A 14,708-nucleotide genomic window follows, 5' to 3' on the forward strand; every position below is an offset into this window, starting at 1 on the left:
CTCCGCAATCTAACGCGCGTAGGATATCAGACTAACATAGCAACAATGATCGGAGGATCCCGGCAAAACAAAGAAACCAAGAAAATTTATGACTAAGTAAAAGAAACAATTATCCAACATTTGCTAACAAACACATCCTGCGCACCAGGGGGGAAGGCGGCAACCATGCTCATAGTCTCCGCAGCGTAGCATGTTTTTGAGCACATGGACCGCAGGAGTGCCATTAGCCCAAAAAAGGGGGAACTGTTGGGGAACAGCTTCATCCTTCCCCCTGGTAGCGTCGGAGGTTATCCTTCACCTGAGGAACCTCCGACGCCTGAAGCGTCGGAGGATATCCTTCATCGGGAAATGCTAATGTTGACGACTCGTCTGGTCGTGCTAAGTGTGTGCAGGGACTGAGACACCGGCGGAGGTCCACGAGCGAAGAAAGGTGGGAACCTCCGACCCTCCCGGGTCCGAGGATGGCGGGAGGACGCGGCCAGGCCGAGGAACCTCCGACTGGACCGGGTTAAGGAGGAACTCCCGGGGTGGCCGGGTCGAGCAACCTCCGGCCCAGCCGGGCTGAGGAACCTCCGACACCAAAGCGTCGGAGGATCCGCAACTGGGCGGAGGATCCAAGCCTCCGACCAGCTGAGGCCCCAGACAGAGGATGAACGAAGGGCTTGCAATGTGAAATTACGCAGGTGTATTAGGGTCAGTAGACTGCGATGAAAGAATATGCTGGAATATTCCCCCACCGTCAGGGGCATTTATGTAAATGTCATTAGGTCGGTTTCCAGGCCCTATATAAGGGGCGCGATGCCGCCATTAATAGAGGGAGAGAGAGCATTCACTGTATCCACCTACTGTTGAGCCTACTGCCCGTTGGAGCTCAGACCTCTCACGGCACCGAGTGAGAAGGTTCACTATTCACCGTACTGCTGGGGAGTGCGGAGAGCATCTTCCCAAAAAACTTGTGGCTCAATAATTTGTATTTCAATGTCTTTGCGTAACATGAAATTACTTTGGGAAGTAAAAAAAACTAATATATATATAATTGTAATACTTACTATGCGTAAAAACTATTAAAAGAGTTTCATATAATTGACCTATTAGAGAAACACATCCTGATACAATTTATTTTAAACATGAACCTAATCAAATTTGAACAAAGTTTAACTTAATCCGAACTAAACGTCATGTGCTCGTTATTATATAAATGAGTATATGGAAGGAGCGAGTGATAATTCAACTCTATAGATTAGAGTATTTGGCCGCATGTTATTGACTTTTTGAGCGTGGCCAAACACAAATTCCCAAAGTATATAGGTAAGGACTTTTGTTTGGAGTTAGCGGATGGGTGAACGAAATTTGAAAAGCAGGGAAAGGTCCCTGCCGCCCTGGTCGGTCGGTGCCGGTGGTCCGTCGGCCGTACGTATCCTGCTACGTACTCCAGCGCCGCGCCGCGCCGAGCCGGGGACGAGCCGGCCGAGCCGCGCCGAGCCAGCAGTGCCGTCCCCGTCCAGCGTCCATCATCGCCTCCGCTGCCCCTATTTACGCTGGACACTCTGTTCCAGGTGGCTCCTCCTCCCTCTCTCCCCCTCTGTCCGTCCGGCCTCTACGCCTGTGCGGGGGTGACCGCTGTCTCTGATCCACTGATCAGTGGCCTCGCCTCCCCGCGTTCCGCTCCCCCGCTTCCTGATCCCGCGATCGGCGGGGCGCCAGCCTCTCTCTCTCCCCCCGCGAGCGCAGCAGATCCGGCGACGCCGCAGGCCCTCCGCCGGCTGCCCGACCGCCCGCCCGACGATCTAGATCCAGGTATTTCGTCTCTTCTCTCTCCCTCGCTCTCACCTCAATTGCCCAGCTCCCGCTGGCGTCCTCGCGGTGTTAGATCCGCCTGCCCGCCCCGGGCCCTGGCTGGTTTTCTGCTTTCGCTAGTTAGTTCGATGGCATAGCTCCTGTGGACGAATTGCTTCTCCACACGACTCGCTTGTTTCCTGTGAGCCCTGGAATGAAATCCAATCCAATCCGTTTTGGATTCATCCATTTTGTTGCCAATTGTTTGACGTGAGCTGGAGTGCTGCGATCGCTTTGGTAATTGGTACTCTCCAAGTTTTTTTTTTGGACTGTCTCAAGCTTAACACCACCGTTAGCTGTCCGTCGTGTTGTCTTGCTGGAAGAAAAATCTCATGATCCAGCCAGCAGCTGCGAGCACCTTGCACTTGTATACGAAGCGGATCGCGTGATCGGCATCAACGTTTGACTCTGCCCATCATCGTGAGCAATCGCTGTCTGTACCATAGGTAGGGGAAATACTGAAGTGCTCTGTTGCTGCTCTAGTGGGATATTTGTTTTTTTTTCAAGGCTGGTGGAAGGCTACCTTTGCCAAAGCCAAGAGTGACACGTGCCCCAGCGTCGGTATCCGGCCAAGCATATAGTACCAGCTATGAACATGGTGACAAGAAGACCATGCCTATGCCGAGATTGATGGATGCCGATTTGTGGAGGAGTCAAAGGGAAAAAGGCCAATGCTACAAGATAGCGTATAGTGCTTCTTAGAGGATCAAGCTGGGGTTTTCTTACATGTAGGCTGTTGGTTACAGCAGAGGTTTTGGGTCATGCACACTGTCCGTTGAGACCGCTAAACTCGCACCTAGGCAACTCTTTGAGCTAATAACTTGAACTATGAACAGCTATAGATAATACATCTAGTGTTTACGGAAAGGGATACAAAACATTGCCTACTTCCAATAGCATGCATTTGGATCAGCCCAAGCACTCGCTATCCACTTCCTACTAATTGTGTAAAGGCAATAGTAAAAAAAAAAATCAGTACTGCCTACCATTTTCACAAAGTTGCACTAACTTGAACCCATATTTTAAGAATGAGCAAGAAGTCACTTAATCTAGACCTAAATACAAAAAACACTTGTAACTTAATTAAATTCACCTGTAGACACTTAATGTAGACACCTGCTCCAATCACGCTGTCCGCACACTTGGTTTGAAGTATGAACATTTCTCAGCCCAGTCCGCTACATTTGGGCAAAGCAATACCAACACCATGGTTATACGACAGGGTGAACAATTTAGATAAACAGGACTGAAAACCTGAGAGCAATGACGAAACTGACCAAAGATGTAAATGTTTGATTGAGCCAAGTGATAAGCACTTGTAAAGGACCTGACTGAGGTAGATAGAAATGAGTTGACATCAAAAGGAAACTAATGAATAAATTAGCGAAAGAATTGAAATCGATACCTTAATTATGTAATTGAGGTTACAAGCAGAGGAAAATCTTAAAACAAAGGGTAGCACCATAGCACCACTTGCTCACATAGATGTTACCATGCTTAAGAAATGTCTTAATATACTATTATTGTAATACACATGGCTTGTCATGGATACAGTGCTTTGCTTTGAGGTAGGGATGAAAACAGAAACAGAACATATCGTTTACCATGGCTTATTATTGAAGTTTTATGATTTTATCACGATCTTGGATCTTTGCTGAAACATCAAACATGGAAATGATAATGGTTTCAACCGTTTTAGCAATTTACACCTGTCGACCGTTTTTTGCCTATATATATATCCCACACTCCCATATTCTTGTCCTATTTTAACATATCAGTTTACATGTGTGTTCAACTTGTATAGGTAGTAAGCATGTTTGTTCGTTTTAAAAAATAAAAACAGTAAAGCATGCTTGAAGACTTGGCTTACCATTCCTATGCATGCTGTTTTTGTACTATGCATTATCAACTACCGACCAATATTTATTTCTGGCAATATCGTTTTCGATTTGTTTATGAAAAAAAATGAAAACAGAAACAATTTTGGCCTCTTCTGATCGTTCCCAACAGTTTTCATCCCTACTTAGAGGAATTAGGTAGAGGTACACGGCTTCTGTTCAATGGGATCTGGAGACGATTAGGTTTCTTTTCTTGTGGAAAATAGTTCAGTAGTGAACATCTATAAGGCAAAGATAAATCTGAAATCTCACTCAGTTATTTTTAGAGCTATATCTAGCTCAATATGTAATTCTGAATCTTTTCCATACCTGTGAATTATACATTTGTACTCCCCATTCCTAATTCCTAATTATAGTTAAGTTTAGCTTTGCCCTAGGTTAAACTTCTCTAACTTCAATATCTAGAATATGTTACCTGCCTTATTTGTAATTGGTATTTTGGTTTAATATTTTCCTTTTTATTTTTGGCTTAATCAAACACACTCTCATATTTTCAATGTAAACTGATTGCTTTATTGTTTTTCGGTTCTTAACATATGGTGTGTCTCTAATATTACACTTGTACAGGGGAACCATCTGCTATCATTTTGTTTTCTTCAAAGTAATCCAAGGAAAGTTGCTTCCAGATGTCAACTGCAAAAGTGTTAGATCCTGCTTTTCAAGGGGCTGGCCAAAAAGTGTATCCTTTCACATGTTTGTCAGTCTATTCTGGTTCTCTTTTGAGAAATTGATAGACTTTTTTTCATTTACTCAAGCTTGCAAATTTAGAACGTGTTTATAAATGTATGTGTATCCCTTAGCATAATTTAGTGGGACAGAAATATGGCGGATTGAAGATTTTAAGCCTGTTGCGCTGCCAAAATCTGATTATGGTAAATTCTACTGTGGAGATTCATACATAGTTCTGCAGGTGCCTGCTTGCCCTTTATTCTCGTATCCCATAAAACATCTTCAATTTTTCCATTCATAAGACAAAAAGTTGTGAGCTATTTCTGTTTCATTTGTAGACGACCTGTACTAAAGGTGGTGCCTATCTATACGATATCCACTTCTGGATTGGGAAAGATTCGAGTCAAGTACACACTTGTGGACTTAAATTCTGTGTTATTATATGTACTACTTCTAGCCTTTCTTGTGACTATGTGTCGGTATTGCAGGATGAAGCTGGTACTGCAGCCATCAAGACAGTTGAACTCGATGCCATCCTTGGGGGTCGTGCAATCCAACATAGGGAACTCCAAGGTTATGAATCTGACAAATTCTTGTCATACTTCAAGCCTTGCATTATACCTTTGGAGGGTGGTTTCGCCTCTGGGTTCAAAAAGCCTGAAGAGGAGAAGTTTGAAACACGGTTGTATATTTGCAGAGGGAAGAGAGCTATTCGGGTTAAAGAGGTATGGGAGATTCACTCCCCTTACTGCACATCATTTACAATTTCAGCTCAATAATTGCGGATGTTGTCTTCTTTGTTCAGGTTCCCTTTGCCCGTTCATCATTAAACCATGATGATGTGTTTGTCTTAGATACTGAAAATAAGATATACCAGTTTAATGGTGCTAACTCCAATATCCAAGAAAGGGCCAAGGCGTTGGAAGTAATCCAACATTTAAAGGAGAAGTACCATGGGGGTGTTTGCGATGTTGCGATCGTTGGTGAGGGATATATGATATTTGGACTGGCAATTTTGTCGTCCCCTTTTTTCTCTATCTCTATTCTTATGGTTTTTATGCCAGATGATGGGAAATTACAAGCAGAGTCAGACTCTGGAGAATTCTGGGTCCTTTTTGGAGGTTTTGCACCAATTGGGAAAAAAACTGTGAGTGATGATGATGTTGTACTTGAAACTACAGCACCAAAGCTGTACAGGTATTTCCTATGACAATCATTGTTATGAAAATCATTTGGTAGGTGATTGATCCAAAATTATAGTAAAAGTTACAGCAATGAAAGACTTAAATTCTTTAAATCTTGGTCAACTGCTGTAAATCATATCAATGCTTAGTTTCTGTTGTTCCCCTGCAATAGTACCTCTTAATATAAATAGGATTCTATTTGGTCTTTGAGACCAATTGGTGTATCTAAGATACATGTAAATGTTTTGTGGCTTAGCAGCTTGGCATTGCTTTGGTTTAATCTGTGTTGTGTCTTACTACTTTGAAATGTTACCTATTTTGAGCTTGTGGGGCCATGAAAACAAAATCTTCATAGAATTAAAAACCTTTTCCTTTAATTGCAAAGTTTTACAGTGTGAGGATTGCATAGTAGCCGCAAACTGGGAAGTGGCTGTACCCTGTATTCTTTGCTAAATGCTTTTGTAATAGTTGCAGCATCAATCATTGTTGGAAGCAATACCCACATATAAGAAAATGTCTAATGAGCTCATGCTGTGGCTAAATATATCTCTGTGTAACATGCCCATATATATATGAAAAGGTTTAGTGAGTCCATGCTATTGCTGAGTAAATTTCTGTGGTTTACTATGCCCCTACTGATTATATCATGTCTAAGTTCTTTATGTCCCCATAGCGTCTTCTGTGTTTTACAGTTACATTATGAAATGTTCTTCGTGCAGCATCAATGATGGCCAATTGAAGCTGGAAGAAACAGCTCTTACAAAAGCTGTGCTTGAAAATACCAAATGTTTCTTACTTGACTGTGGGGCTGAAATATATGTATGGGTTGGCCGGGTAACACAAATGGAGGATAGAAAATCTGCCACTAAAGCAGTTGAGGTAAATTCTTGAACTAATTTTCTTTTCTCACCCTTTTCCCCATTTCTTGTAGTTAACACTTTCATGGTTTTCTCTTCTGCAGGAATTCCTTATTAATCAAAAGCGTCCAAAGACAACGAGGGTAACTCAAGTGATTCAAGGTTATGAGAGTCATGCTTTCAAGTCCAAGTTTGAATCATGGCCAGTGGGTAATGCTGCTGGGAGCCCTGGCGCAGAAGAAGGGCGGGGAAAGGTTGCAGGTATGTCATTCAATTATGAGGACATTGAAAGCTCCCTTTTGTTTGCTGATAATAATTCTGTATCTTTTCAGCTTTATTGAAGCAACAAGGTGTTGATCTCAAGGGAGCTGCAAAAAGCGCCACTCCAGTGAATGAGGAAGTTCCTCCTTTGCTTGAAGGCGGTGGGAAGCTTGAGGTTAAATTGATCAATATTCCTTTTTATGAGCTGAGTTGTTTATGAAACAAGTAAACATACAAGATATCTATATACATTCCTTACTAAACCAAATTGTAACAGGTATGGTGCATTGATGGCAATGCTAAGACTGCCCTGCCAAAAGAGGATATTGGAAAGTTTTACAGTGGAGACTGTTATATCATTCTCTATACGTATCATTCAGGCGACAAGAAAGAAGAATACTATCTCAGCTACTGGATTGGGAAGGATAGCTTGGTGGTATTGCATGTTACTGCCTTTCTCTTTTTTGATCTTAATTAAATTGTTTTGGCATCCTGTCTTCTACCTTTGTGCTTAATTAAAATTTGTCAGTTTGCATTGGCAATGTGGCATTTTTTTATTGTGGAGTGTTTGCTGATAAAATTTACTGTTTTAAGTTAAAACATATTTCTTGTATTTAAAACCAAACAATTTATGCCTATCTGCTTAGCTGTTGGCATGAATTCTCTTGAATTTACTTTGCACTTGTTCTTGTCCTTTTATAGAATTTACTCCTGCACTTGTACAGGCCTGATCTATATTTACTGTTTTGGCGTTTGCTTTGCAGGACGATCAAGTATCGGCATCTCAAATAACTAATACAGTGTGGAATTCATTGAAAGGACGGCCAGTTCTGGTGCTGCATTTTATTTCAGATGTGCCTACAATATTTGTTCGCAAGAGACGACTTTGAGTTATTTATAGTTATTTTGTAGGGCCGTATATACCAAGGGAAGGAGCCACCACAATTTGTTGCTCTTTTCCAGCCCATGGTTATCTTGAAGGTACACATGTTAAGACTACCAAACATTTTTTTCTTGCTTCCATTATTTTATTTGATTTTTTCAGTAATGGATTTGTAGCTCACCTTTGTATGCAATCTAAATAATATACATGCATAATATGTTTCTGGCGAAATAAATTGTGTAGGGTGGAATTGGATCTGGATACAAGAAGCTCATAGAAGAAAAGGGTGCGACGGCTGAGACTTATTCTACTGAAGGCATAGCTCTAATTCGAGTATCTGGGACATCTATCCACAACAACAAGACTCTTCAAGTTGATGCGGTACTACCTAGCTCTTTCTACTAGATGTCGATGATTTTTTTTTGTCTTGAAGGCTCTTTGATTTATAAATATAATGTGCTAGTCGTGTGGTGTGGTATTTTAGAATAGATTGGTTCAACATTTGCTACCAGTGAAATTCAGTTGCTTATCCTTTGAGCTGATCGGTTATTGTTTTATAGGTGGCAACGTCTTTAAGCTCAACGGAGTGTTTTGTACTGCAATCTGGAAATGCTATGTTTACATGGTTTGGCAATTCTAGCACATATGAGCAACAGCAGTGGGCAGCAAAAGTTGCTGAATTTTTGAAGGTATGAGGGCACCTTTAGACAACTTTAAGCCAACCAATTAAAATTTCTAGCACTTTTTAAGTTCTATAAATCAATTGAGGTTTTTCCTCTTCTTCAATATCCGCTTCTGTGTATGAGTGCACCCTTTGGTGTTCTGCTGATGCTTTAGCGCAACAAGAGTTGCCCTTGAGGTCACTTGCCCTGGCCAACTACTTATTTAACTCAGGGGCTATTGGTGGTCGCTTTTTTTGTGCATGTGGTGCCTTTTTTGTGTGTTTTTTGGGGTCTGGAAAAGGCACTTAGCCTCTTTTCTGTGTATTTCTGTCTTCTTAATGAAATGACATGCAGTTCTCCTGCATAGTTCGAGAAAAAAAAATCTGCTTCTAACGTTTGAATATTTCCAATCTTACAGCCTGGCATTGCAGTGAAGCACTGCAAGGAGGGGACAGAGAGTTCTGCTTTCTGGTTTGCACTTGGAGGAAAACAGAGTTATACAAATAAAAATGCTCCTCAGGATATTATTACTAGAGAGCCTCACTTATATGCATTCTCATTCAAGAACGGTCAGTTGCTGTAAACTTTTGTACATACTTTCTTGCAGTTGTATATCAGTATGAAGTTAATGTTCCCTTTCATTCATTTTTGAGATATCTATATTATACAAGTTTCTGGCCTAATTATCATTTTATTGCTCGGTTTTGTTTATGCTACGATCATCGTCATTAACCAGGGAGACTGGAGGTCCGTCCTCTTACACTTGCTCTTCTTAGATCTATATTTTGTTTTGCAAAATTCAGGGTATCTGATTTTATGGGCTTATTCAGGTTACTGAGATCTTCAACTTTTCCCAAGATGATTTGTTAACTGAAGACATGATGATACTTGACACACATGGTGAGGTTTTCATTTGGATTGGTCAGTGCGTAGAATCAAAAGAGAAACAGAAAGCCTTTGATATTGGCCAGGTATCAACTGAAGCCCTGGCCTTATTCAAGTGGTCAGTTCCTGTTTGCTGTTGTACTACCGTTATTCTGTATGCTTAACAACTACTTCTCCCCCAGAAATACGTGGAGCATGCAAATTCTATTGAAGATCTTTCTCCATATGTACCACTATATAAAGTCATGGAAGGGAATGAGCCATGCTTCTTCAAGACGTACTTCTCTTGGGATAACACAAAATCTTTGGTATGATCTTGGTTATCTTATGCTGTTTTATTATGTTTTTGCTGTTCTATCTGATATTAGTCAGAAAAAAAAATAGTTGATTTTATTTTCTTGTTATAATCTGCATCACGTTTACTAATAAGTTTCATCTTTACACAGGTTCATGGAAATTCTTTCCAGAAGAAACTCTCACTACTTTTTGGATTGCGGTCTGAGGTAAACCTGAGATTTTAGGTTTGAGTTATATATTAACAAAACACATGCATATATGCATGATTTTCTTTAATGAGTTTTTTGGATGTTCTCAAGTCAGTTGCTAAGTTTATATAAGATGGATTTGATATTTGCATGAATAACTATTTCATGAACTGTAGAAAGGTTACATTGAACCATTATTTGGAAATGCAAATACATGTTAAGCTAGTACAATCTTTACATCAGTCCTTTTTTAGGGTGCATCTAGGAGCTCTGGTAATGGTGGACCAACTCAGAGGGCATCTGCATTAGCAGCTCTATCATCCGCATTCAATCCATCATCTCAACAAAGGCTGGTAGGTTTGAAACCATTGATTTGACTTCTCACAAAAATGTCTACATTTCGTCTAAAATAATGATACATTCTTGAAGAAAACACTGATGTAATTACTAACTACCTACATGATCCTTCTTTTCAGTCTAATGAGAGGCCTAAAAGCACAGGCGATGGACCCACTCAGCGTGCCTCAGCACTGGCTGCCTTATCTAATGCATTCAAAACATCCTTAAAACCCAACAAAACACCACCTCCATCTCGCTCAGGTCAAGGTTCTCAAAGAGCAGCTGCTGTAGCTGCACTATCCTCTGTGCTGACTGCTGAGCAATCTGGATCTTCAGAAAATCTACGAGCAAAAGCTAGCAGCACAGCTGATAAGACTGGTAGAGCTAAAGTTTCCTTTTCAATTTATCATTTGTTAAAGAATAGCTAGGCAAATGTACATGGGCCGAAAGTTTCTTACTTTCTTTGAATTTTCTTTCTGTATTCTTTTCCAGTTTGTCATTATTTAGGCATTTTGAGTTCTCTGATCTGTATTCCTCATTTCTTCAAAATGTTTTCTTTATAGTCTTGGCTTTTTTTCTTTGCAAATGTAGCCTTGGAGTCATGTCTATTTGACTTTGTTGGTACACCTTTGCCCTTTTTTTATAGTCATGGGTAATGGAATGTACATAGATGAAGTCCACTACCACTTTGCTGGCCTATCACTCACTTGAAAGTTTGACAACTTTGATCAATGCAGATGTCGACAGGGTTGTCATAACTCCAGCTGGGGTATCTGGTCCATCTTCTCCTCAGTCTGAAGCTGGGGAGTCCAATGTGTTTCACCAGGAAAAAGATGCTGCAGTAGATGGGGCACCATCTGGCACAGATGGAGCAGTGGCTGAGGCCCCAGTGGAAGAAACAACAGAGAATGTTGGTGAAGCGACATTTAGCTATGACCGCTTGATATCCAAATCTACCGATCCAGTTCGTGGGATAGATTACAAACGTAGAGAGGTTTGTTCCCTGCAGCCATCCCCTATTCTCCTTAAAGCGGTGAATTCATAAGTATAGTTATGGAGTAACCACAGCCTTTCGCCTGCAGCTAGATTCCTTGCTTCTGTTATATTGATGCATGGTTCGATTGGTTCTCTTTGAACAACTCCTTTTCACATTTATCCACACATATATTCTTTTGTTGCTCTTTTAGCCCAGTCTATTCATGTTCGAGTTTGCTTAAAGAGAGGTTTACATTGAACCGTGCTGGGTCAATTTTATTGAATAATTACTCTATTCATTCTGCAGGCATACTTATCAGATAGTGAATTCCAAACTGTTTTTGGCATGACTAAGGATGCATTCTACCAACAGCCAAATTGGAAGCAAGAACTACAGAAGCGAAAAGCAGATCTCTTCTGAAGAGAAAGCCTTGTTTCTAGTGTCTGCTGCAAAATGTGTCATGAATGGTCGGTCCCATGGGAGTAAGTCTATTAATATATTGTTGGTCATTTCTGAGGACGGGTTACTGGTGGCTTTGCTCGGTTGGTTTTTTTGCAACCAATTTTATAGGTCAATTCTTTTATTTGTACATGGCCTGAGTTGTGTTGCTTGCGAGGTCCTAAGATGCTCATAGCTTGCTTTGTGACTGTCCATATGTGTATATCGTTTTTTTCATCAGTTTGTTACGTATGGGCATTTTCTGGTAGGTTACCATTGTAGTCATTCAGATGTATCGCACACGAAATATTTGTGCTATCCGTTTGCTGTTGATGGTTGGCAGTTGTTTGGGATTTGAACACTTGGTTGAATTTCTCCATTTTTGTCTGGCCTTGCATTTATTTTCTTTCTTTTCATAGATTTTTTAGGGGATTTTCATAGATGTACTCCAAGCAACATGCATGGTTGTCATTTGTGACGAGAACATAGATTTGTCCAGTGTCTGGCTCAGGAGTTGTAAGGGCGTATAAAATTCATTTTATAATTTTAACTGTGGAAAAGTGGAATTAGGCTCTGTTTGATTTGCCCTCCTAAACTTTAGTAGCTCCAAAATGGTTTAGCCCTTTTTTGTCACTCCAAAGTGACTAGAGGGGACTAAGGACCATTTAGTTCCATTTAGTCATAGTGTTTGGGGGTAAAAAGTGCTTAAATGTGACTAAATTAAGGAGTTGCTAGGTGAAACAAACATCCCTTTATAGAGCAGATTATGATCGTTGTGGTCTTCTATCAGCAAATATTTTGATGATATAAATCAATAGTCCTAACCATTTCAAACTCATCCAACTCATTTTAAAACTAAACTAGTAGAAATTTAAATGTACAAACAAACGCGATCATTCTACTAGTAAGCAGTTATTCCGTATACAATGGAATTGAGGCATATTGCGATCATGTGCTCCGAGAATAAATCAGCAAATATTGGTAAAGGAACAGAGCCTGGATTCTTGTACGATCTGCGGCTTTGATATTTTCAACAATCGTGTTACATGTTGGCGAGCTGCGTTGGAGGGACAGGCTAGGAGGGCTACAGGGCGAGCCAAGGGCGGAGGCCGGCCGGCACGACAGGAAGAGGAAATATCAGGATCCAGGTCCTCTCGTCGAGAGGAATTCGCGACGCTCCGGGGGCTACGGGCGAGTGACGAAACGCTGGAACACACCCACTGCTTTGCCCCGCTTTTCTACCGTCCGATCAAAATGTAACGGTTGAGGGGAAAAAAGAGCGAAGTGGCCTCTCATTTCGTCTTGTAGAGATACTATATAATATAAAATCTATATCTATCTCAAAAGGTTAAAATAATTTATAATCTGCATTATAGTTAGGGGTGCAAAAGGGTAACCTTTAGGTGCACCTCCAAACCTCTTTAATTCAAATATTTGTACTACTTTTTAATTTTTTTTTTAGAGAAGTAGTATAAATATTTAATCATCACTCATTTGCACCCCTAATTACAGTGAGTATTAGTTAGCTATCCAAAGAAGTAAAGAGCTGCATCGGGTCTGAAGCAATCGACAGCCAGCAGAGGCAGAGCTTCTCCCGTGCCTAGTTGCCTGCAAAGGAGTGGCCGTTGTACCCACCAGAGACGCTGGACGTACACAGACAGCAGAGATCGTCAGGTGACCTTGAGACAGAGGCAAGTGAACAGAACACCACTGCATTGCTGGTGGCGGCGGCGGAAAAGCCCAATGGCTTCGTCCCAACCAACGTTAAATAAGTTGGGCCTTACCCTTGGTTCAAATGCGGAAGACAGGCCCAGTAAATAATCTAGTGTGCGCCCACATAACAAACGAACGTGACACCTTGGTACAAATTTAAATCTTTTTGCGAAAAATGTAACGTGGACAGTATGGTTGTTGATACCGTCCTCACTAACAGGTGTGTTAAGTGTCTAATCTCAGAAATTAGCAGGCGTGTAATCCTGGCAATTAGCTTAATTGTCATCGTACGGCCGCCGTTAGGAGGAAGACATGCACGTCCGGGAAATTAGGTGGCTATAATTGTGTTCCCTTTTTTTGTCGGTGCAAAAATGTCAAACACGTGTCATATCATGCATGCATCATCCCGTGTACGCAAATATGTAAGCTACTCTTCTTCCTTTTGCTTCGACTTCCAGAAATATAATGATAATAATAATCTGATTTGAAAGGTCCCTTAATTGCGCGCAATCTTGTATATCAGCTTCATTCAGATGACAAGAGACCAAGAGACCTAATTAAAACCCACTTTTCAGTCTTAGTATATGGTCCGCACAAATAACATATACTAGGTAGTTAGCGTTTCTCTCTACAACAATTAGTTTTTTCTTACTTCAAACATTTTTCTCCGTAAATAATTCTGTTCCTTTGTTTGGTTTTATTGGTTATTTTCTCCATGCGTCGCATTGCATGAACTCCGGCCATGTAGCTATTGTCGGTGAATTTATTGGCTTAAATCTATAATATCTCTCTTCCTCTCATCTTCTTTTATCCCAATACTATCTGTGGCAGTGCTTATTATTCTACTGGTGCGAAATCAAGGTAGTTTAATTTTAACTCCATTGTCACTAAAATCATTGTCAAGTCGCTCTCTCACAAATTGTATGTCCCTTTAACCCTCTTTTCAATTTAATCTTATATCACATTATGGGGGTGTTTAGTTCCCCTTTCATCCCAAAAAAATTCTGGGTTTCGTTCTATCATTTTATATAATGGAACTAAACACCATGCAAAAATTTTGGCAAATAGGTGGCTATTATCCATTTTGGATTTTGGCTTCAAAAGACAAAAAAAAAAGTCCAAAAGAGCCTCAAGAGGTTATAATAAGGACAATAAATTCTGCATTTTGGATGGAACTAAACATAACCTTGATATTTTGTATTTCATTATTTTCAAAGTAGTTGGCATTTTGTATTCCATATAGAACTAAATAGGCCTTATATCACATTGTTGTAAGTTATAATGTATCCCATTTATTTCAACTAATGATAAACTTCTTTTAGAAAAAAAAATTGAGTGATGTCTGTTGCTCTGCTATGAACTTCTCAGGCATGTGTATAGGAGAATAGATGGAACAATTACACGTAGGGTCTCACAAGCCAATGAGTTTTTTATGACATGGTCGTAATATTGGCCACAAGAATCCATTTATCCCCTAGGTCAGTGTCATGAAAGCAATGCTTTGATCCACCTGTCACTGCCTCAATGTCTCTTCTTTTTTTTCCCTTTTCTTCGCCAAACCATATATACCTATCTAAGGCGTGGTGAACAAATTATTAGTTACAAATTTAGTAAAGTTTATC

At 40.6% G+C, this 14,708-nt stretch overlaps 1 protein-coding gene across 1 annotated transcript; it reads left to right on the forward strand.

The window, feature by feature from the left end:
- On the forward strand, positions 1,550 to 11,748 carry LOC8062331 (villin-2). Its single transcript, XM_002456894.2, has 24 exons — positions 1,550 to 1,797; positions 4,302 to 4,413; positions 4,545 to 4,644; positions 4,742 to 4,810; positions 4,892 to 5,128; positions 5,209 to 5,386; positions 5,468 to 5,600; positions 6,307 to 6,466; positions 6,549 to 6,705; positions 6,777 to 6,880; positions 6,983 to 7,141; positions 7,470 to 7,538; positions 7,618 to 7,686; positions 7,832 to 7,969; positions 8,149 to 8,277; positions 8,669 to 8,819; positions 8,987 to 8,997; positions 9,081 to 9,221; positions 9,318 to 9,443; positions 9,582 to 9,638; positions 9,875 to 9,973; positions 10,097 to 10,337; positions 10,697 to 10,953; positions 11,242 to 11,748. The coding sequence occupies exons 2-24, from the start codon at positions 4,361 to 4,363 to the stop codon at positions 11,353 to 11,355; spliced, it is 2,952 nt and encodes a 983-aa protein (XP_002456939.1). The 5' UTR covers positions 1,550 to 1,797; positions 4,302 to 4,360; the 3' UTR covers positions 11,356 to 11,748.

This window comes from Sorghum bicolor, chromosome 3 (genome assembly GCF_000003195.3).
Source record: "Sorghum bicolor cultivar BTx623 chromosome 3, Sorghum_bicolor_NCBIv3, whole genome shotgun sequence".
NCBI classification, from domain to species: domain Eukaryota; kingdom Viridiplantae; phylum Streptophyta; class Magnoliopsida; order Poales; family Poaceae; genus Sorghum; species Sorghum bicolor.

Bases quoted from the DNA above. Each gene is read 5' to 3' on its own strand.
- LOC8062331 (XM_002456894.2), top strand. From the start codon at position 4,361: ATGTCAACTGCAAAAGTGTTAGATCCTGCTTTTCAAGGGGCTGGCCAA. The intron at 5,129-5,208 runs GTATGGGAGATT...TTCTTTGTTCAG, and splicing joins GAGCTATTCGGGTTAAAGAG to GTTCCCTTTGCCCGTTCATC. The intron at 5,387-5,467 runs GTGAGGGATATA...TTTTTATGCCAG, and splicing joins TTGCGATGTTGCGATCGTTG to ATGATGGGAAATTACAAGCA.